We start from the raw sequence: 25,326 nt of genomic DNA, 5'->3' as shown, positions 1-25,326 counted from the left end.
GCTCATTACATTCCAGCCATGCTTGCCTGCTTAGGGCCCCTGGCGTTAACTGTTCCCTCTTTCTGGAACACTGTTCCCTATACTCCCATGCCTGGCCTTGACATTCAGAAAGGCCTTCTGTGACCCTAGAGTCAAAGGTAGCCACTGTCTGTCATCTCTTACTGCACCACTTCACGCAGAGTAGAATCAGCTGATCTTTCTCATTTTGTTAGAGCCATGTCCTTGTGCCAACACTAGTGCCTGCCATTTAGTAGATGCTCAAAAATACTTGTGAACAAATAAGTAAAATAAAATGTGGCTTCTGTCTGTTAAATAAAGAAGGCTAGGATCATATGCTAGCCTTCTCAGAAACCATACAGAAAGGTTTAAGAGTAGCGGGGGAAAAAATTTCTAAGGAGAGTAAAGCACTCTCCTTACAACAAATAACATAGACAAAAGCTGGAAGGGCGGGCAGAACCTAGGAGAGGTGGGCTTCTGTGTGTGGTGATGATTTTGCAATTCACAACATTTATCTGAGATGAGAGTCCTGCTGACTACAGAAATAGCTGTCCACACTGCTGGGAGGACACACAATACTACTAGAGTGAGTTACTAATGCTAACAAAACAGTTTATTGAAGTTTAAGAACAAGCTATGGATTGTGGAAAAACTGCTTGCTAGGGTTTTTTCTTAGAATATATTGTCTTTTTAAGTCCCTCTCTACAGGTACAGGCGATATAGTATGGCAGGTAAGAACTCGCCTCCAACGTCAAGTTTTCCAGGTTCATCCCTGGTTTGCTACTTGCTATATGTACAACCTCAGTCACGTTGCTTAAACTTTGTGAGTCCTACTTTTCCCAAAGGTAAAGTGGAAATAGTAATAACATCTACTGCAAAAGAGTGATGTAAGACAAAATGAGACTCCATGTAAAGCTCTTGGCACAGTGTCTAGAACAGAGTAAACCTTCAGTGTTAACTACTAAACTATTGTTATAGTTTTCAACCATTCCTCCAGAACACTACCTCATACGTCAAGTCAAAGACAAACATTCCACTACATGGTGGGAGCAACAGTCACTACATGGGAGAAAAAAATGGGACACAGAAATTAATTCTGCTGTCACCCAGAATCCCCACCCAAATCATATCTGGGGTATCAGAGATGCCATGAACGGTTATCCTCAGAACATTTTAATAAAAATAAAAAACTGATGGTAATACTAAAGTATATAAAGATAAAAGACCAAAAACCACTTCATGTAAGTCTTTCAATACATTAGTGAAGCCACAGGAGAATAAGAAAAAAGAGAAAGTTAAAACCTTGGCTAATAAGTGTCTGCATGAAACACCACAGGCAGGATGGGGAGAGTGAATATTAATAGACCCTGAATTATAAATCTGTGTTTATTCTACATAAAACACACATTTGTAAGGAATGCAAGGCAAGACTGCAGGTATATTTGAAAATCAGCAATGATAGAACCAAACACAAATCAAATTCCACTAATGCTTTTGAGAATGTCCAGCATGGTGTCATTGCTTTGAAATATGATTTGTAGATTTGTACCTAAAATATATAAAAAGCACTCAGTAAGGATGGTTTTATGAGTGATTATAATTGTAATCACCATGGCTTGATTTTCTATTGATTTCTTATTCGTTATTGATCTGCACAAAATACATATCTCTGTGCTATATAGGGGGTACTATAAGTTAGTTTTCATACATAGTTACTTTTTAGATAAATTACCCCTCCCAAGAAAGGTCATTGGAAAAAAAAGTCCTAAGTTAAATTCATGAACTTTGTTAACTGTGACATTAAGAGAAAAATTTATTGATTGCCTTCTCAAACTCTTCCCTTTTTATATATTATTTCATTAACTCATGCTAAGCAGATATCTTTATATATAATTCTTAATAAAAGTAAATATAATTATAAAATATGTGCTTGGAAAAGTTAATAAGTTTATTAAGTATTAAATAATTGCTTATTTGTAGATTGTTACTATACATCCTAACCAATGTAGGCAAGAATAATACAAAATTTACCCATTTATAGAAGAGATCATAAATGTTTCAGAGCTTAATAGATGCACATTGGCCATATTCCAGCTATATATGAAAATTATATTTTAGGCTCTAAAAGAAAGGTTCCTTTCCATACCCTCTTATTTATATTAGTCTTACTTCTATACCTTCTATCTAATTTAATTATGTAGGGGAAGTACCACTTAAAACCAATTTTTCTCTCTGATTAATTTTCTCTACACATTCTTCACCAAGGCAGCCCAATAAATTCCACCTTTTCACAAGGACTTCTCCAAAGAAGTGAAAACCCACATGGAAGTGAAAAATTGCGTAAAGAAAAAGGAATATCACACAGCATATAAAACTTTCTTGTTCTCACTGAGATCAAATGATCTGTTCATTAAATCATCAGGTATCATCATAAATGATCTCCCATCAACAAGCTACTGCCCCAAAATAACAAATTTCACCCTTTTGATGCATCTAACTTGCTATATAATAAATTATCATTATTAAATATTTTTATTATTAAATATTAACATTATTAAAATATTTTTTAAATTTCTGCAAAATAGGCATTGGTAGTAAGTAAGTAGATAAACACAGCATTATCATAATCAAATTTCTTATTTGGATGTATTTAGACTATCAGGAAGATAGAATAGAAAGTTAACAGGTTGCTGGGTCTCTAACAAAATCCAGCTGACAAACATTTTTGCTGGAACCCCTGCATTTCTAAAAAGTTTTGAATATGCTGCCAACATTTATTTATAAATCAAGAGACTTAGAGCTTCCACTGACAAATTAGAAGAATGAATCACACTAGACCCAAAATACCATGTGGCACCAAAAGGCTGGTGCTGAATAGTATCCACCTCCTTCAGATGTCTTACACTCTTCAAATTACCACAGTTCCCAGCACACGCTATTTACTTCTATCCACACCATTTCACTCCTTTTTACTTGACTGACACCCAATAGTCTCTGGATTTACATTCTGTGATATATAGAAAATAAGGTGTAAAAAATAACCAACAAAACAACAAAGGGATAAATATAATAATGCTAGCTTTTCTGATTTTCCCGAAAGAACCAAATTCAGCTAACTATGAACTTCCATGTCCTTTTTCATGGTAGATTTATTTAAATTATATCGTATTTGCTCCCAAAGGAAAGCTAAATCATATTTCATAGTCTATCATATTAAGTCCTCTTCTAACTTTGAATACCATTGTGATACTTCTGTTAGGATTAATAAACGGTCAGTTTCACCTAGGTTACCTTCTCAGATCTGCTTCCTTCTCTCTTTACACATATCATTTGCAATGTCATCCACTGCCATGGCTTTAATTATCAGTTACATCCCAAATGTACACTTTTAACTGACTACGTAATCTTTTTTACCTGAGAAAACATTTCAAGTTCAATAAGTCTCTGTTAGAACTCATTGTCATAGCCTCATAACCTTTTAAAAATTTAGTCCAGGCATCAAAACCTCCAGGCAGCCCTCCTCCTATTCTCGCCCACAGAAAGCTACCATATGTGGTCTTCCTCTACAGTCCCACAGAATCCAATGCATGCCTCTGTTGTTGTACATGCTAAATTACATTTTATTAACAGTTTTTGTGTGGGTCTTTCCTATCAAACTCTAAGTTTTTTGAGGAACTGTATCTTCTAAATCTTCAGATTATTAGCCAGAAACAAGCCTATACTACGGGTTCAGTAAGTGTTTACTGAATGACTGGATGAAATGAATGAACAGAACTCTTTCCCTTCACTTAAAAAACTAAGCTCTACCTCTTTTCAAAATAAGTTCCTTTCTACTCTATTTAAAATAAAGCCACATCCTTCTCCCTATAATTCCTCCATAAAACTGCAGAGGAACATTTGAATGCTTCTCCCTGATTTCTTGGACATTGAGTTAACCTCAAAGTTGACCTGTCATCTCTTCTACTGTGGTTCATTTTGGGCCATTCTTTTCACTTAAACTTCCTCTAGGTGCCTTCCTCTACCTACTCTTGGTCTATACTTGAACCCATCCTATACCCATTTTTCAGACTTATCCTTTAAATTCATAGGCTTTGGCCTTATTACTCTCCTTTATGAAAATCTGGAAGGAATGAATCCTTACTGCCTACACCAAGTTAAGCTTTGATCTTTCAGACCTAAAATTTTGCCTCCATATATTGTCTCAGCCATAAATCCCCACAGAATTCCCAAAAATACCATCCATGCCAACCCCGGCCACTTATCACTCTTCTCATACATCTACGCCTTCACTTATGCTTTGTTTGCACCTAGAACTCCCTCTCCCCCATCCCTAGCAGTAAAAATACTGCTTATCAAGATCTGTTACAATTCCCACTTCCTTCATGAAAATGTTTTATCTGCCCAATCTAATGTAACCTCTTCTTCATTTAAAATGCTGATGATCCTTTAAATTAACCTGAGGAAAGAGTTATAATTGTGAAAATGGCATAATCTTACTGAAATATCACTCCAAAACTTAGCAACATCATGTTGATTTGCTTGTAGGAATTCTGTAAACCACTTGATGGAACGTTTGCTGCCTTTGTTTTCAGTCTCATCCCTTTCAAAACGCTCATTGTGCTTGTTCACAGAGTAGTTTGTTAGATGCATGTATAACTGGGTCTGTAACAAGTAAGAACCAAAGTTGTTATCACCTATGAGAATCTAGAACTGTGAGGTTTCACAGAATAAGGGAACCAAGGATGAAAGACAATTTTAAGCATAAAATATATAGATCAACAATTTCAGGATGATTTAGGTAATTTTCAAATTAAATGGAATGGCACATTTCCAATAAAAGAATTATAAATGTAGTCATCTACAAGGTTACTTTACATATTATTCAAAAATATATCTACCATAAATAGTATTAAAATAATAATAATTATATAATTACATGAAAATGTGAAATTATACACTGCTAAGTAAGAAAAATGCTGTTTTTGTTAATTTGTTTTTAATGTTTTTAGTCACAGTTCTCACCCAAACTTGTTTTGGAAAAGAGAATTTTCTGAGAGAACATTCTATGTTTTTTTCAAAGAAAAATAAAAAATGAAATCTCAAGTAAGTAGTATAAACTAAAAGGCAGGCCTACCAAACACAACCTCTGCCTTCTCATAGGGACTGGGAAGCCACTTGAACTCATTCAAGAGACAGAGTGCACTTAGAATCAGCAGACAGAAGCACCACCCGATGCTGTGGAGTCATTAACAGTAATCATTAACAGTAAATTTACAGTACTCCTTTTAGGAGCTGTTATGCCTTATTCTCTTTACATTCTTACATTTGTTGATACTGTTATCCTCAACTAAGCTTGAAAAAGAATCCAAAATTTGGGATCCCTGGGTGGCGCAGCGGTTTGGCGCCTGCCTTTGGCCCAGGGCGTGATCCTGGAGACCCGGGATCGAATCCCACATCAGGCTCCCGGTGCATGGAGCCTGCTTCTCCCTCTGCCTGTGTCTCCGCCTCTCTCTCTCTGTGACTATCATAAATAAAAAAAAAAAAAAAAAAAAAAAAAAAGAATCCAAAATTTAAAACCTCTCAGTATTATCAACTGATACACACCTAATGGTTCCATATCAACCTAGCATAAACATTCATCAAATCTACCTATCCTACCCTCATGATTCTACTCCCAGAAATTACTTTGGATAGCAGTGTTGCATCACAATGAATATATACTTCATGTACATTATCATTATCTTGGTTAAGATACAAATAGCCAAGTATATTTGTATCATATTTTATCTTCACCGCAATTAACTTAGATGTACAGTAACATTTGAAGCAAATGTGCAGAACTGATCATTTGAGCTACATGTTGTTTACTAACCCAAGTGCTCATAACTAATTAAGAATTTATTTTTTCATTCACTAAACAGTATTTAAGGCGTACCTATTTACTACCTGCAGGAACTGCTACTGGGCACTGTAAATACAAAACAAGCAAGACAGACATAGTCCCTAACCTAACAAAACTTAGAAAAAGCTTTAAATTAAGTGTTATTTTAAAAGAAAGAGCATAAATCTTCTGCTTGTCTAATCATAACTGCCTGATTTGAAGAAAAAGGAAAGGAATCAAACCATAGCCCATAGCATTTCCTACTTTCCAAAATATAAATCATTTTTCAATTTTAAAAAACGTTGGAAAGTTTTTGAGGAGCTCTCCATTTGGCAATAATTTCTTAAAATAAAGAATAATAACGATGGTAAAAACTATAGCTATCCTAGTGAAAAAATGAGTAAGAAATGGAACTGTGCATTTTTCTTAAAATGGTATCTTTGTAGGTAGGATTGGAAATTCCAGTTTCACATCTACCTCGACAAAAATCTTCTAAGCAATTCATTGCCAGTTGGACATTGGCCATAAGGAGTGAAGATAGCTATAAACCAAACAGTAACCTGCAGGGAACAAGAAGGATATAACTATTCTCTACTCTTTTTTTTTTTTTAGCATGTAGGTTCAATACAATGAATTGGGATATACAAAACTTTTGAAGAACTGGCCGACTGCTAAACTGTTAGCAAAAAATAAATGGTTATTATATTTCAATGCCTGAATTTCTGTGTCTTATGATCTCCATATGTGTAGTTTACCAATATTTACTTCTTATAAACATACACAACTCTTCATAAAATACATGTTCACTATTTTAAAAGTTGGAAACAGGAAGAAACAAATATGTAAAAGTATGCAATCCAAAAACAACCAATGAGAACATTTTGATTTATTTTTTCCAGCCATTTTTTAAGTTTACTTTCTATATAATTTGATCACACTTTAGATAAAATATTTTGTATTTCATTTTTTTCTTTTTCGTATCTTAATCTAGGAATTTGATTGTGAAGTCAAAAAAGGTAAACGTTGAAATTTTAGAGATATATTGGGACACCTGGGTGGCTCAGCGGTTGAGCGTCTGCCTTTGGCTCAGGGCGTGATCCCGGAGTTCTGGGACCGAGTCCCACATCGGGCTCCCTGTGTGGAGCCTGCTTCTCTCTCTGCCTGTGTCTCTGCCTCTCTCTGTGTCTTTTATGAATAAATAAATAAAATATTTTTTAAAAAAAGAAAATTTAAAGATATATAAGGAACATTGACACTTACACAAGAGAAGATAATTCTTTGTACATGTGAGCCAAAGCCACAAGATTACATGATTCAAAAGCACTTGGCAAAGTGAGGCACAGAGGCTACATTTCCTGACTTCCAAACTTTCCTTATGATTTCCTTATGAATGTGCTTAAGCAAATCACATACATATAATTTAAGATATTAAGATAAATCACTTTACCATCTAAATGAGCTTCCAAGTCTTACCCTTTTCTATATCTTCCCCTATTCTTTTCTCTCAAAACATGACTATCTGCATTAGAATGTATTAAAACCCATTCTTACCCCACCAGTTATTTTAATTATAATTTAAGAGCTGACAAGTCTCAAATTAGGCCTACAGTTTGGTTCTCTCGTGAACTCCAGACCTACGCTATACATCCAAATACTTATAGCACAGCTCCATTTGGAGGCTGCTCAGGCATGTCAACCAAGCACACCAGCTTTCTGCAAGCCCCTGGATTTCCTGTCATGGTGAATAATTCCCCATCCACCCAACTGCCCATGCCAAAATTCTTGAGTTTTATCCTTCATTTCTCTCTCCCTTTTCCTCTTCTACAGATCCAACCTGTCAGTATATTACAGCAATATTATCCATGTTATCATAGATATATCTTAAATCTAAGTTCTTATTCTTAGGCTAGCCCTACTGCTATTACTGCAGATAAGGCCATCTTTCTTCCCACGTGTGGTTAGACTAGAAAATACCTTCTCCCTTACCCTCACCTCTCCCATCCATCTACATCTACATCCATCTCTCACATTCCCCACACTACAGACCAGATGACCTTTTTAAGACAAAAAATCACATTCCTCCTTTCCTTCTCTTTTTCCAGGCTCTTCCTCCTCATCTCTGAACACCCACCCTTCATAGTCTGTATTTAGCCATATTGAACATGACTGCTTTCTCCAAACACACCATACCACGAGCCATTTTTCTCTATGGACTTCCACCCCACCCTACCCTTCCCTCAAACTGGCTAATCCTTTATTATTCATATTTCGCTTCACAAACTCCTTCTTTAGACTTTATCTCCAGCTGGGTTAGATGCCCTTGCTATGCACTGCCATAGCACCCTCAGTGTCTTAGACCATTACACTTACCATCAGGTATTATAATTGCTTATTTTATTTTCTGCCTCCCCACTAGACTGTTGCTTTTGAGAGGTCAAGCACTGTATCTGTTGGTCACTGTTTTTCCAAAACCAGCAAAATGCCTAGAATGCAGTAGAGTTCAAATATTACTTGGTGGCTGGATATATTCACACCTTATGACCTTTAAAGAGATGATTCTTTTATCTTCCTTTCCAGTAAAAACTTTGACAGTTCCCTTATTCTTCCCTTGCCAGGATTACAACATTTTTCAATTAATTTAACATATAGCAATGCTTATGATCAGTCATTATGTAATTTTTAAAATATGACCACTTTTTGTGCAGTTAGCTATGCACATAACATTGGAGGAGAAAAATAACCAGGCTTTTGACAAAATGGGAAGTAATACTTAATTAACTATAATTTTTACTACAATTAGGAGGTCCAAAAATAGGGTCGGGGTTAACTAAACTTTTAATATGTATAATAAATTGAAGTTTTTTACTTTCATGATAAATTATGATAATAAAGTGTTACAGTTTGACCTTCATAAACCATAAACTTCAGTTATAACTTTCAGCAATGAATATATGGCTGCACAAATGAAATCTTAATGGAAAAATATCTATAGAGCAGCACCTGAGTGGCTCAGTGGTTGAGTGTCTGCCTATGGCTCAGGTTGTGATCCTGGGGTCCTGGGATTGAGTCCTGCATCAGGCGCCCCACAGGGAGCCTGCTTCTCCCTCTGCCTATATTTCTGCCTCTCTCTGTGTCTCTCATGAGTAAATAAATAAAATCTTTAAAATAAAAGTTCCATTTAATAGATTTTAAAAAGCACACTGAAACTGCCAATTTATGTCTTTAAATTTGGTCAATGTAAATTTACCATCTTTTCTTTTGTGAAAACAAAAATTAATAACTCTACTTTCTGATGGCTCTTGCTTTCTCTGTTTCATATACTTTCTCCCACACCCTACATGTTAAACCATACCTTTATATAAAGCTTACTCAAATACTCAAATGAGAAGCTGAACACAAACTATCCCTATATTCAACTCCATGACACTTTGTCCTTCTCAATGAGACACTTATCTATATTTCTAAGTAAGTCATTTCTATTCAGGATCACAGCATACTCATATGCACTCTGAAATCCATTTCTATAAGGGCCACTGTATACACGTGTACATGTCATTTCTATACAAGGCCACTACATACACGTGTGCTTTGAAATCCATCCTTGTGCTCACAGCGCCCTGCTAGAGGAGACATTTTTTTTTCTAATTTTCACAAAGCTGTCTATAAACTAGAAGCAGTCTTGTTTATGTACACAATTCCTGAGTATAAAAACTTGAGAAGAGCTACTTTGATTCACATAATCTTTACATACAATGCATGCTTTAAAAAGTACAAGTTGAACAAATGAATAAAGCCATCGATTCTGTCTGGTATCACTTACCAAATTAGACTCATTAGGTGGAATGTATTTCTCTGTTCCCATTCGCACAAGCCCATCATGGTACAGAAATATTTTCAGTGGGTCACACGATGTTACCAGAATATAAATTCGTAAGTCAAACTTGTAGCCTTCCATTAGGAAAGGCTTTTCAATGTATTCTTGAACAATCAAATGATCCTGAGATGGAAGTTTGTCACCATTTCTTATCAAAGAAATTCTAAGTTTAAAAAAAAGAGAATTAAAAGAATAATTTGATAGGGGGTCAAGATGTTAACAAAATTACAGACAATACTCAAGAGGAAAATGGTGCAGTAGGGAACTCCAAAGTCTGTCCCTCCACAAAAGCAATGAACAGCCAAAAAGTTATCAGAATCAATTTTTTTGGAAACCTCAAAACTGACCAAAAGCTTGTAACAACCAAGTAACAATCAAAAAAAAAAAGAGAGAGAGAGAGAGAGAGAGAGGAAAAATAAAAAGCCAAATCTATGTAAAAGAGCTTTGTGGCATTTTAACTTATTTTGGTCCCATCCCCCAACCTCAATTCAGCAATGGCCTTGAACACAGCCCATGTTCCCAGTACAGGTACTGGTTCTGGAGGGAACAGAACAGACCTTATTCCTGTGGTAGTTTTGTTGTTATTATTGTTGTTTTACCTGTCTGGTGGCTTCCTGAAGAAACTCAAAGGACTTGCTTTTACCTTGCCTAAGTAGGAACTCTCCTAGTGTTGAGGCAGCTGCTTGAAGGGGTGTAGGCATTATTGAAAACATTTAAAGACAAATGAATTAGTTCCTGCTGCCTATGGCAACCAATAAAGGTTGGGGAAAACAATATATTAACTAAAAATATTGAGAAGAAAGACTGAAGTATGAGAATCTTTTGGGGAATAAGAGTTTTGACAACCTCATATTTTTGGGAATCTAGAATGCCATGTGCATACCCAAGGCTAAAAGTGCATGCTCAGGAAAGACTTGTAAGTCCCTAAGCTCTTATCTCTGGCCAACCAACAGGTTTTGCACAAGGAGGAAATGAAGACTAAAGCTGAGTTTTAAATTGCCTAGTTAAGTGTTGATGGCATGTTCCAACACACTCATATACCCCATCTGCAAGGACTGGGAGTTTTGATTTGGGGACAGTTTTCTTCATTTGTTTTGGTTGCAAATATTTGAAGAAATCTCTGTCCACTTACTAGCTGAGCACTGACCCAACAGAACAGTAATTTCAGTGCCACACAACAAAAAATACAGACTCCACAAAATTATTTCAGAAAGATCACTAACCAAATAAGCAACCATAATAAGCAGAAAAAAAAAAAAACTTGTAGAGGGGGGAAATCTGATTTTCAGAGTTGCTACATTATAACATTCAAAATGTCTAGTTTTCAACAAAAAAAATTATGTATCATACAAAGAGAAAAGATAGTACGGCCCATACACAAGAAAATTACCAATTAATAGAAAGACAGACACTGGGCTTACTAGAAAATCAACTATTTAGATCAACTGTTTTAAATTTGTTCAAAGGGATGCCTGGGTGGCGCAGTGGTAGAGCATCTCATCTGCCTTTGATTCAGAGCGTGATCCCAGAGTCCCGGGACCGAGTCCTGAATCGGACTGTGTGTTTCTCATGAATAAATTAATAAAATCTTTTTAAAAAATAAAATAAATTTGCTCAAAGAATTAAAGGAAACCATATGCAGAGAACTGAAGGAAACCATAAGAATGGTATCTCACGAAATAGAGAATATCAATAAAGATATAGTTGGGGTTTGTTTGTTTGTTTGTTTGTTTGTTTGTTAAAAAGAGTGGAGGGACCCAAACTGAAATTCTGGAGTTAAAAAACACAGTAATTAAATAAAAATTCAATACAGAGGCTAAACAGAAGATACAGGAAGTCAGGGGGGAAAATCAGTTAACTTGAAGGTAGGTCAATTGGAACTAGTCTCAGAACAGAAAGAAAAAAGGATGAAGAAAAATGTACAGAGCTTAAGAGTGTTGTGGAACACCATCAAGAATACCACCAACACACACACATTGGGAATCTCAGAAGGAGAAGAGAGAACGGGACAGAAAAAATATTTGAAGAATTAATGGCTGAAAACTTCCTAATTTGATGAAAAATATTAACTACATCTAAATACATCTAGGGCAGCCCGGGTGGCTCGGCGGGTTAGCACCGCCTTCAGCCCAGGGCGTGATCCTGGAGATCAGGGATCAAGTCCCACATCAGGCTCCCTGCATGCAGCCTGCTTCTCCCTCTGCCTGTGTCTCTACCTCTTTCTCTCTTTCTCTCTCTCCCTCTCACAAATAAATAAAATCTTAAAAAAAAAATACATCTAAAGAACTCCGTGAACTCCAAATAGGATAAACTGAAAGAGATCCACAGTAAGGCATATTATAATAAAACTGTCAAAAGCCAAGACAGAGAGAATCTTGAAACCAAGACTAAGTCTTCTTATTACATTTAAGGATCCTCAATAAAATAAATATCTGATTTCTCATCAGAAACAATGGAGACCAAAGGCAGTGAGATGATATATACAAGGTGCTGACAGAAAGAGAAAAACAAAAACAAAAAACAAAAAAACAAACAAAAAACAACAACAACAACAAAAAAGACTGTTAACCAACAATTCCATATCTTATAGCAAAAGTATTCAAAATCGAAAAAGGAATTAAGACATTCCCATATAGGGCAGCCCAGGTGGCTCAGCAGTTTAGCGCCACCTTCGGCCCAGGGCATGATCCTGGAGACCCGGGATCGAGTCCCATGTCCAGCTCCCTGCCTGGAGCCTGCTTCTCCCTCTGCCTGTGTCTCTGCCTCTCTTTCTCTCTGTGTCTCTCATAAATAAATAAATAAATAAAAATCTTTTTTAAAAAGACATTCCCATATAAAAACTGAGAGTTTGTTGCTAGTATAGTTGGCCTATAAGAAATGCTAAAAAGAATTCTTCTGACTAAAATGAAAGGACACTAGAAAGTAACTCAAATCCACATAAAGAAATAAAAAACACTGGTAAAGGTGACTACATAAGTAAATATGAAAGTCACTATTAATGTAGTTTAGATTTATAACTATTCTTTTCTCCTATATTATTTAAAATGCAACTGCACTCAACAATAATAAATCTATGTTGATGGGCACACAGTTTATGAAAATGTAATTTGTGACAATCATAATATAAAAAAGGAGAGAGCTATATAGAGGCAAAGTGAGGTCTTTTTTGGTTTTGTTTTCGTTTTACTATTGAAGCTAAGTTGATATTAATCTCAATAAAACTGTTATAAATCAAAGTGTTAGTTATAATACCAGGGAAACCACTTAAAAAAAACCCTCCCATAGAGATTCAAAGGGGGTACATGCAACCTGATGTTTATAGCAGGATTATCAATAATAGCCACTATGGAAAGAGCCCAAGTGTCCACTGACTGATGAATGGATAATGAAGATGTGGTCTACATAGACAATGGAATATTACTCGGCCATCAAAAAGAATGAAATCTTGCCATTTGCAGCAACGTGGATGGAGCTAGAAATGTATTATGCTAAGCGAAATAAGTCAGTCAGAGAAAGATAAATACCATATGATTTCATTCATGTGTGGAATTTAGGAAACAAAACAGATGAATGTGTGGGAAGGGAAAAAAAGAGAGAAGGAGAGGGGGGGAAGCTAACAATAAGACTCTTAACAATAGAGAATAAACAGGGTTGATGGAGGGACGTGGGTGGGGAATGAACTAACTGGCGATGGTATTATGGAGGGCACTTGTTATGATGAACAGTGGGTATTACAGGTCAGTGATACGTCAATAAATTCTATTTCTAAAAAAATAATAAAAATAATAAAAAATTTTAAAAACTCAAAAATATATAGTAAAATAAATGACAAAATTAAAATGGCACACAAGAAAATATCTATTTAATACACAAGAGAGTAGAAAAGGAGGAATTGAAGAATGTTAACTATACTAAGACATAGAAAACAAATAGCAAAATGGCTGAAATCTTTCCTTATCAATAATTACATTGAGTACATTAACTCTCCAACTAAGACAAGCCTTGCAGAATGTATAAAAAAAAAAAAAAACATGGTCCAATCACACACTGTCTACAAGAGATTCACTTTAGATTCAAAGATTCAAATAAGTTGAAAGTGATCAAATGGAAAAGATACTCCATACTAAAGGTAACCAAAAGAGAACTGGAGTGATTATACTAGTACTAGACAAAACAGACTTTAAGACAAAAATTGTTATAAGAGACAAGGAAGAACAATATATAATGATAAAATGATAAATCAAAATGTTAAAATAATATGTTTTTATTAAAAGCAGCCTCAAAAAAGTACATTGTAGAAAATATTAGAAAGCAAAAGGACCTAGGAATATTAAGTTGTATAATCAGCTAACATGTCTAGTTTGTGGTACTTTAGCTTAAAACGTGTTTTAGTGATATTCAATTCAAATACGGTGGCTCCATAAGAAAAAAGCTTATTCGTAAAGCAAAGAGGATACTTATTTTGCTTTAAATTTCTAGCTTCTCCAAGTCAATTTAGCTCCACTATATCAACTGAACTTTACCATCCAAGCTTACTCTAAAATTATTATAAATGCAAATTTTGGGTGCCTGGGTGACTCAGTTAATTGAAGTGTCTTCCTTTGGCTCAGGTCATAATTCCAGGGTCCTGGGATCATGTCTTGTATTAGGCCCCCTGTTAAGCAGGGAGTCTTCTCCCCCTCCCTCTGCCTGTCCCCACTGCTCATTCTCTCTTTCTCTCCCTCTCCCACTCTCTCTCTCTCAATTTCTCTCTCGAATTAATAAAATCTTTAAAAAACAAAATAAATGGAAATTTTCTGCTTAAGGAAAAATTAGAAAACATCTTTTTTTTCTCTTATTTTATTGTCTCCAATTATCAGTCTTTCAACTGATTTAATTTTTAAATTGAATTCATTAAGCCTGTGGAACAACATAAAAGGGCTCAATAAATATTTAGTTCCAAAAAAGCAACAGAGACCCATTTTATTTTTTTTTCATAATAAACCATGAGTGAAGGCTCACATTTATTCTTTTCCCCCAGTTTTTTTTTTAAGCTTTTATACATTCTAGGTGAAAAATACCTACCCATGACCCATTGCACCATTAGCTGGTTTTACTATAAAAGTTTTCTGCTTTCTTTTTTTCTTCAATTCTTTCATATAGTTCTGGAACTGTGTATATTCAGCAGGGAATATCCATGTTCGAGGAACAAAGGTATAATCCAAAGGCCGGGACTTGATCATTCTGTAAATTAGAGATAATATGAAAAGTAATTTCTATTCAAACTTTTCTAAACTTTCTTTCTCTATGCTGCTGACATTTACTACAGAGATTTTAATTCCCACCATTTCTTCATTTATTGATTCATTCAACAAATGTCTATAAAGCACCTATTTTGTGCTAGACATTATTCTGGACACTGAGGATACATCAGTGAAAAAAACAGACAAGATTCTCTGTTCTCTGCACTAATTTATATATTGATAGATCATTCATTTGAATACATACTTTATTGCTAAGCACTGGGATATTAAGACAAATTAATATGGTTTCTACTATAAGGAATTTATATATAGGCTATTAAATACAATATGGTTAGTGCAATAAAGACATACGTGGCAAGTTAACATATGGAAATAGTCATTAACTCTGCCTATGGGATGAGAAGGTGGGTAGCAGAAAACGGTTCACTGTCAGGTGCCATTCATATTGCTCCTTTAAAAATGATTTTGAGTCCTCTGGGCCACCCATAAGGAACAGCTTTGATCATCTTTTACTCCACTGTTTTTGAAGTTCAACTACTTTTCTGAGAAAACCATGTGAAGCCTCTGAGTATACTAAGTCTTGTTTTGTTTGTTTGAAACACATGTTCAAAACTTTGCAGAAGTAATTCCCTTTCCTCTGAAGTCCATTCTTCCTATAATCCCTGTTACTAAATTGTCCCACCTACACAATCTCCTAAACCAGAAACCTAGCAGTCATCTTGGACACTTCTTTGATTCTAATATCGCAGCAGCTTTCCATTCCTGTCAATTCTGGTTTTTTCCTATTTTCCATATGTATTTTCTCTTCCCCATTCCCACTATCTCTCCTTTCATTTATCAGATGTTGACAATCACCTCCTTCAGGGCTTCCTCCCTCCTTTCTACCTTCTTTGAATCCATTATCTACAGGCCCACCAAGATTATGTAAAACATATCTTTTCTTAAACCCATTAAAAAACAAGTCATTTCTCTCAGGATAAACAGAAATATTTCCTGAGTAGTTAAAGAGGTTAAAGAATCAATAATTAAATGATTGAATAAAACAAGTAACATGGCATATGCAGCCTGACCTTCATATTTATCTGCAGCATCATCTGAGGCTGAGCCTCCTGACACCCTATAAAACCACAGAAACTGCTTAGAAGTTCCTGAAACATGTTGATTTAAGTCTCCATATAGTTTCTCCCATTGTTGTCTTCACCTACAGTCTCCTTGCCTCCTTCTCACAGGGTGAACTCCTACCATACGCTTTTCAATATCAAATTTGCATTTGAATTCTCCAGAAAACCTCTCCTAGAAATGATGTCTGTTATTATCTTTGTCACTGCCATACATTGACTCTCCTCTAACATGGTACCATCAAACTGTATTATATGTATCACTCTTTCTCCCTTACTAAAATTTGATTTCTAGGCAGAGACTAGGCCTTATTTATCTTGTTCACTTGCTAGCAGTCTCTACTCTATAGTAGGCACACAAAAAATATTTGTTGAGTGAGTGGGTGTATAAGCTTTCACAGGATGCATACAAATATCTGATTACATGCCAGTTTGCTAACCTTTCTCTGTTTGAGTTGTCTTTTTTAAAAACCTTCTCAAATTATCACTCAACTTCCTTAAACTAAAAAAAATTTAGTCAACAGAATATAAATCATGAAAAAATTCTGCAGTTCATTTGATATAATACTTGAGAGCCTTCAAACAGTTTTTCCCATAAAAGCAGACTGTTACTCCAAATAGTCTCAGAAATAAATATATGTACATGTATAACCCTGGGTGGAGATATATACACGTGGCTATGTGTATGTGTGTGCACATATGCACCTACTATTGTGCCTGGCACATATTAGATGCTCAATAACATACAGATGCTCAATAACCACTGTATGAATACACACACACACACACACACACACACACACACACACACATACAGTGTATTATGTTGCTAAACTGCAGTAAAAAGAAGCCTGAGATTCTGGAGACCAGGATTCTGCTCCAGCTCTGCTATTAACTATTTGTTTGACTTGTGCAAGATACTCATTTCTCTGATTCTCAGTTACCTCCTCTACAAAGTGAAGGAAGACCAGGGAACTTCTAAGACCTGCTATCTCGAAAATTCTATCTCTTCCATCAAAATATTATTTCAAACCAATGTAACCTGGTGAAAGATGCACTATAATATTCAAAACAAACTTTGAAAAGGTCTTCTCTATTATAAGAAAATGAAGATTACTTAGTCATATTTCTTGCTAAGAAATCCTTTCTACAGATCTCCCCCATTCCTGGAAAATGGTTGATCCTCTGGAAAATAAAAAGGTAAACATTAATATTCTCATGGACTTAATGAAAATATTCATTTATACTACAATAGAGTTACATCCATCCTGCGAGTTTAATGTTTTTTTTTAAGAACTGATTGTTATTAATGTAAAATAGTTAAAATTAAATGACCTCTAATGACTTTATAGAATTAAAGAATCTACAATAAGCAAAGAATAAAATTGCAAATTTTTTAAGAAATCAGACAGTGTTTACACAGATATTAAAGTTACAATTTTCTGTATTGAATAACTGGTAATTCAAGTTCCAAATTATTTCTAGTACTTCAAAGTCACTATATTCATACAGATAAGAATTGTAGAAATATTGACGAAAATAGCCTTGTTTGTTCCCTATTGTATTGTCAATTCTGTATTACACTCTATGCTAACAAACTATACAAAATGTTGACTATCTACAATTCTGTGTATTTGGCTTTTCAGTTTGATGTCTATTTTTTTAATATGTTTGCTTGACATTCTAAAAATAAAAGAATTAAGTCAGATTACACATAGCAGACCTTACAAAGTATTTCCACTTCCTCTGTGGAAGATTGCACCTCTGTGCAATCTATTCCACATCACTTGTAATGCAAAGCACCCATGTGGGAAAAGTTTTCTCCTATTAATTCTTCCTTAAAGATGGAAAGACGTTAAAAGATTGGAAGGAATTCAGGCTTTTATGCAAACAGTAAAACTGGACAGCAAAAAACAGGCTATGAGGCTATGTAGGTAGGTTAGAAATGAAATTTAATGTCAACACATTAAGAACCCTAAGTAAAATTATAGTGGAATTCATATAACTCTCCTGAAACCAATAATTGGTCATGATTAATCCCCACCTGGTAATTTTGCAGTTCTGCAATCTTCTCCTGCTGAACCGCAGAATCACACCATATAAGGTTACTTGTTTCATCCTCATCTGGAGTTTTCATAAATCCCATTTCATCTATTACCAAGCGAACTGCAAGTAAATGATGAAATTAAGTGAAAATTAAAATACTTCTGAAATATATTCGTTGTGGAAACATTTTTTTGATATATGCAAATTTTATCTCACAGTATTTCATTTGCAAAATATCCATTAGTTATAGCATACCCTTATTTTTAGTAACGACAATTTTTCTAGGGCCAAATTATACTCACAGTAACTGAGAACTGTTTTTAGATTGCACTCAAAATCTTTGGTTTCAACCCTCTGAGATTTAGCGGGTACACAATACTGCTAAAGAGTTCAGTGACTATTCAAGGCACAGTGAAAACATACACACAGCTGAGACAACACCTCTACTCAGGAAAATGTACTTCATGGCTTTTTTTGTGACCTTGGGCTAGGTACAAAAGGGAAAAGGTAAAAATAGTCCCTGATCATTAGACCCATCTTATACTTTCAACCTCCCCAGATCAAATTATTTTTAGCAGTTAAAATCAAGTCAGCTGGGTTAATTCAGGATATGGAATTATGAAGTAGAATTCACAGTAGAGATCTGGAAACTGGCCTCCTATCTGCTTCTAACCCTTTAATCCTATTGAAAAAAATTTATGCACAGAGGAAAGTTTGTTTTTTAGTACAAATTATTTATATGTTCCTCTCTGATTTGGATATCACAATTAACATACTAACATTATTCTTCTAATGAATTTCAAGTTTAGAATAAGGATAAGCAAAATATTTAGGATAAATTTGAGTTCCAACAGAATTCTGAGTCTTAATAGAAAGGTGTAATTATATAGCAGCACTTCAATATTTTTATTTGTAAATGTTTTCGTTTTACTGTGTATCCTTTGTATGAGGGGAAATGGTAAAAGGGGATCAATTGTCTAAATTTACTTGGCTCAAGTATAAAACTGATAAGCAGACAGACACCTGTTGGTCTCAAGTCCTAGAGATTCTTGATTGCTTTTTGGCCAACGAGAAAGAAAGGACTTTTTATGCAATGGTTCTTAGAGCACAAGCACAAAAGAAGAGAATAGTGATTGGAGGTGGATGATCTTGGGGCAGAGGAGGAATGCTGAGCTGAAGTTACAGTTGTCCATGAGAGGCTTAGGAAAACTTGGGGCTGTTCTGAAGGTTCAGGTGACAAGGTACAAAGCAAGAGTTGGGATAAGGGATGTTCTCTTGTCTGCCCCAGACTACCATGAAGCTTTGATGACTTGAAGGCTCGGGACCTGCTGTGCCACCCAGGCCTAACACGCAGGGCAACAGCAATAACCACAAAGCCTGGGAGACTCCTTTAACTCACTCCTAAGCAGAAAAAAATAATAAAGCCAGAATAGCAGCTTAAGAGCAGACCTGTTCCTGATTGCAGGGGAGACATTGTTTGGGGCTGCTCAGAAATAACTGAGACGACCTTAAAGAGAGAAATGGAACTGGTGGCAGTTACAGAGGGAGGGAGTATAATGAGCTACTAAAAAGTGGTTATGACTATACACATGAACCAGTGAGGCTGGGACCATTCAGGTTACATAATAGTGGGAAAGATCCATTCTTTCCTTAGATTCACAAAACCAAATCTGTAAGGTTAGTCATATATAAATCCCTTTTATTATGAAATTCAGAGCTTGGAGAACTTAGTTGAACTTCAAAGAAAAATACCGGGTATTAAAATGTCACTTTCCTCAGGTAAGCTATTTAGTCAAATTTTTATTTGAACTGAAATTTTAGAAATCAATTGGAATCTTTTAAGGATATCATCCTCCACTGCATGGAAAAGAAATCGCTTTAACGCATCAGTTCCAAACAGAAAGCTGATGACAGCTAAAGCCTAACTCTACGCCTTTAAATGCTGATATTTTAGGAGCTCTCTTTTAAAAGGGGGTGAAATCATAGCCTCTGTACTGAATTTCTACCAAACCAAATGCCCTATTGGTAAAATAGTGATAACCATATAAACTATTTTCTCACATTTCCCTTTACATACTTACATATCCCCTTCTCTGATCCTTCTTGTCTCCGTTTAATAAAAATTACCAAAAATACATTCCTCACAATTTGTCCTGTGATCTTTGGCCTTGACCCATAGAGCTTTCAGAGGCTGCTCAAGAATTTTAAAAATAGGAATCCATGAAACTCTCTGAATTTTAGATACAGAAGGTACATTTATGTTTCTCATTTCAAATTTCAATTCATATTTAAGCAGCATGATACAGTAAAAAGAAAACTGAATTTGGAACCAAATGAATTCAGGTTCAAGTTCCACTTTTGCCATCTGTGTGAACTTGGGTAAGTTGCTCACTGTCACTGGGCTTGTTTCTTTAACTCTACTATAAAGGATGTATAGAGAACTGGGTGTTATAGGCAACTGACAAATCATTGAACACTACATCTGAAACTAAGCATGTTGGCTAATTATATTTAAATTTTAAAAAACCCATGTGGAATTTCATAATGTATTAATTATAGAACTACTAAGAGAATGCACCTCATTATTCCACAACATGTCTTCATAAGAAATTTCTCCCAAGACTCAGGAATACAGAAGTCATATCTCCTTTGAATGACCAGTATGATTTTATCCTCTGCATTCTATAACTGATTATTTTTAAATATTTGCTTTGGTTGCCAGGAAGCTCTGAGTCAAATCTATGTCCATCTCCAACTATAGAGACTCTCACGGAATGTATTTTGTATCCTTATCAGCCACAAGATTCGTCTTATTTTGCTCTTTATTTTTCCATGTTTATTTTCTTATGACTATTAGCCACTTCCAATTCACTATTAGAGTGAGGAAAGGCAGGAGAATGGAAGGAAGGGAGTAATGCAGCCTATTTTATAGGGTTTCTGGAGGAATTAAATGAAGTAATGCATGTGGAAATGTTTGGTCAATGGTTATAAAAACATGACTATTAAAACTACAGCAAAGTAATCTACATGAGGCAAACAGGCAACACCTAGGGCAAAAGCACAGGTGTCCTAACTATGGCTTGAGTGTATTTCCATTATATAATTCAAACTGTTAAGAAAGCAGTAAGAAGTAAGCTGTTGTATATCACTAGCTTAAATAAGGGAAAAGCAAGGTAGCACTTCCTCCCTGACACACAGCCAATTCTCCCTTTCCCTCCCCTCCTCTGTATTCTCCCAACAGTCCCGGATCCAAGGACTGAGTCAGAAATTCTCTTAAACCCTGAGCAGGCTCAGCAAGGAGGTAGGAGTCAGTATAAAGAATGCTAAGGCAACTTCAGCCCTGGGAAAGTGAGAGGGAATTGCACTTAGACACTCTCCTGTAGATCAGGTTCCTGATGAACCCCACCGGAATCTTAAAAGTAAGTAAGAGGATAAATTAGCACCACTCATCAGTCACTTTAACAGTGGTCACCTTACTCTTATTTCTAGAAAACATGCTGCAAATAAACCCTGAATCTTTTGCATCTCACCCTCCCATGCTAACCTGTTTCAAGTCCCTGCCTCTAAGGACCATTTGTTGAAACAGAGTATCAGGAACCTCAATTGCAGTGAAGTATTCCACTGATTACTCAAGAACTTTGGTGAATTACTGTAAATGGAAATGAGGCTCTTAAAGACTAATAAGGGTAAGAATAATTAACATCCTTGAAGTTCATATGATTTTCCTTAACTCTTTTAATGCAAAATGGCTAAGAGGAAGATTGGTTGAGTACTTCTGGTATTTGTTAAAGAGTTCTGCAATGCTGGGCAAAAATATATTTAAAAAAAAAAGATTTTATTTATTATTCATGAGAGACACAGAGAGAGAGAGGCAGAGAAACAGGCAGAAGGAGAAGCAGACTCCATGAAGGGATCCTGATGTGGGACTCGATCCCGGGACTCCAGGATCACACCGTGGGCCAAAGGCAGGTGCTAAACTGCTGAGCCACCCAGGCAACCCCCTGGGCAAATGTATCTTAATTTAAAACAATTATTCTTCTTATCTATTCTCTATACAACAGAGAATACATAAAACTGAAATTTCATTAATAAAAAAGCAACAGCATCATCAAAACAATTTCTTAAAACAGAGAGAAATGTTTTTTTAAATGTGTTTTTAATGTTTTTAAGTCAGGTTCTCATTGTTTAATAAAAATCTCAAATTTTGTACTTTTTATTTTTTTAATTCAGTACTTTTTAAATTTTACATCTAACATTTTAATCTATTTAATGTTTATTTCATACTTGATTTAAAAACTAAGTATTAATCAAAACCACATATATTTAATACCATCCCATTAATAGCTACAGCTTTTCATTTACATTGATGTTCTACTTGATTAATAACATGTTAAATATCTCATAAAAAGGAACATTTCATAGAAGGCATTTAAAAATCAATTACACAAAAGATAATTATCTCCCTCAATTTCTAGATTGTTTTCAACATCAAATCAATTTTTCCAACAATTATGAAAACCTTATGAGATCCTTAGGAGACCTACCAATTTCAAACTTTGTCCCAGCAACATTTGCTGTGATGGTTCCCTTCTTTTTCTTCTTTCTGACTTTCCTTTTCATTGTGCTTTGATAAGGCAATTCTGTATTCAGATCCAGGGGAGAAGGTCCCTGAATAACTTTAAAAGAAATGTAAACCAACCAAACATCATTAAAAAAACAAAAATTCCATAGCAGAGAACACAAATGCCCCCCCCAAAAAAAGGTAAAACTATAAATTCTAGTTCTTTGAGTCCTCAATTAATTTTTAATTCTTAGAAAAAATTCTCAGTGATGATCTATAATATATTCATGTTTTGTAATGTGATCACATCAATCTGCTTACCTCTTTCTTGAGGCAAAGATGGCATTATTGCCTGTGCCTGTTACAATGTGTGCTGTTGTACCAAGCTTTCAGGAAATCTGGAAGGCCTGCATTAGTCTAAGTAGGATATGGCTCCAAATCACTGAAGGTTCCTATCATATTATCTTGATGGAATCCTCAGATTTCAGGACACTGAAGTTCTGGGATGAGAAAGTACCTGTAGGGATTTTAAAACAAAGTCATTTAGAAAAGGACTTTTATGGAATTTTTCTGTTCTTTTTAAAAGTCAAGTGAGGGCAAAGTTAATCAACAAATGTTTGTCAATTTTATTAAACCTTATGAAAAATACCAAGTGATAGTTCCCTGTCCTAAAAAGTGCACAGTCTGGAAGATTTTATTTAAGTTATACCATATTTACACACAATAAATAACATGCCATACAAAAACAAAAATAATAACCACATTCACTACCATCTATTGAACACTTACTATTGCTCCCTATTGTAGTCACTTAAGCCACTTAATCTTCCAACAAAACCATGAGGTAGGAGCTTTTATCCCTCTCTTCAGTTAAGTAAATTGATCTCAAAAAGGACAGATCTTTACACAAAGCATGACAAAGTGGAGATTAAAATTAACATCTCTCTGATGTCAATGGCAGTGCCCTTAACTATGAACCCACACAACTTTCAACCCAAGGTCTGAAATTTAGGGGCAGCATTACTTTTAATATGAAACAATGAAGTGTCAAGACAGACATCACATACCAACAGAATACAGAGAAAAGGGATTCCTCATTAAGGAAGAGGGGCAGTGGTTGATGGGGAGGAAGGTGACAACTGCATAAAGCAGACCACATTTGAATTGTGACTTAAAAAACAAAAACAATTTTGAAAGGCAGAAAACAAGGAGTCTTTATTACCATGACCTTATTTGGGCACACACGGGAATGCAATAAACATTTTTTAATGAACTAATTTGATTTGGCTACAATTTAGCATGGCCTACATGACACCTATATTTTCACTCGGTATGTATGAACCTAGGTATTCATGCCCTGACTACACTACACTGCCCAATCTACACTATCAACTTTCTAATTTCTCCCTTCACATTGTAAGAATCTTTGAATTCTTGTAATATGTCTCTAAACACAATGAAAAATTATATAACCTATCATGATAAAGGTATGGTATTAATATCTTTATCAGGAGATTATCAGGTTTATCAGAAATTCAGCTACATAAAATGTGACTCATATACATCACATCCAATAGTCATTATTAATAATAAGATTCATTATTAAAGGGACGCCTAGGTGGCTCAGTGATTGAGTGTCTGCCTTTGGCTCAGTGCATGATCAAGTCCCGCATCAGGCTCCCTGCATACATCTCTGCCTCTCTCTCTGTGTCCCTCATGAATAAATAAATAAAACCTTTAAAAAAAAAAGATTCAAAAAAAAAAAGATTCATTATTAAAGAAAATTTAGAACGTAGTTTGTTCTCAGGTACCAATTAAACTAAAATAATTATCTAGAAAAATTCAATATAAAAACTAGGAACTCTTATTTATTATAGATCAACTGTGGGCAGGCACTGTTAAGAATCTAAAATATCTTATCTCATTAACAAACCTGGAGTTTAGATATCATTTCTGAAATTTTCCAGATATGGAAATTAAGGCTTTCTAAGTTAAATAAACCAAGGTAACAGTTTATAAATAGAAAACCTAGGCTCTGAACCCTGTTCTGTCCGATTGTTCATACTATTCACAAAGCCCCACTATTTTCAGACACTGTGCTAATACACTATAAAGATGTAAAAAACAAAAAACAAAAAAATCTTGACAACTCAATTGCAGTACAAACTGCAAGATATGGGTGTATTGTGGGAAATCACAATACTTCAGACCAAACAGTGAAATCACAGTGAATATCCCTAGACTGATCTCAGCTCCCAATTCCAAGCTGGAAATAGACTGGATTACCTTTCAGAATAAAAGAAAGGAATGGTCTAAAGTTCAGCGTGATTTCTTTCTGGAAGCTCTGTGATACCTCAGGGAGGTAACTATGTAGGTTTACAAGTCCTTGTCCAACACCTTGTTACCGGAGTAAACAAAGATCCCCTTATGGTAACAGAGTACGTGTTACATTGAAAGTAGGTGACAAAGTCAACAGGAGTGTGAGACAAGGTCTGCCTAACTATACTGACACTACGTTAGTAACCGTCACAGGCTCTAAAAAGAGATTTGTTAATTTCTGACTTAAATAAAGTGCCTAACTACTCTGATTAGTGTAGACCTCAAAA

At 35.2% G+C, this 25,326-nt stretch overlaps 1 protein-coding gene across 1 annotated transcript in view; it reads right to left on the bottom strand.

Moving 5' to 3' along the window:
- Positions 1 to 25,326, bottom strand: part of TTLL7 (tubulin tyrosine ligase like 7) — a 140,214-nt gene that overhangs the window by 74,012 nt on the left and 40,876 nt on the right. Inside the window, exons 2-8 of the mRNA XM_041749648.1 lie at positions 23,042 to 23,237; positions 22,704 to 22,835; positions 18,158 to 18,279; positions 17,231 to 17,298; positions 14,817 to 14,975; positions 9,699 to 9,915; positions 4,495 to 4,659 (exon numbers count right to left, since the gene is read on the bottom strand). Coding sequence (XP_041605582.1) covers positions 4,495 to 4,659; positions 9,699 to 9,915; positions 14,817 to 14,975; positions 17,231 to 17,298; positions 18,158 to 18,279; positions 22,704 to 22,835; positions 23,042 to 23,066 — 888 coding nt within the window. The 5' untranslated portion in view covers positions 23,067 to 23,237. The remainder of the gene's footprint in view (positions 1 to 4,494; positions 4,660 to 9,698; positions 9,916 to 14,816; positions 14,976 to 17,230; positions 17,299 to 18,157; positions 18,280 to 22,703; positions 22,836 to 23,041; positions 23,238 to 25,326) is intronic.

This window comes from Vulpes lagopus, chromosome 3, assembly GCF_018345385.1.
Source record: "Vulpes lagopus strain Blue_001 chromosome 3, ASM1834538v1, whole genome shotgun sequence".
Taxonomy (NCBI): Eukaryota; Metazoa; Chordata; class Mammalia; order Carnivora; family Canidae; genus Vulpes; species Vulpes lagopus.
Note: the sequence above shows the minus strand (reverse complement) of the source record. Positions and strands in the feature narration are given on the sequence as shown.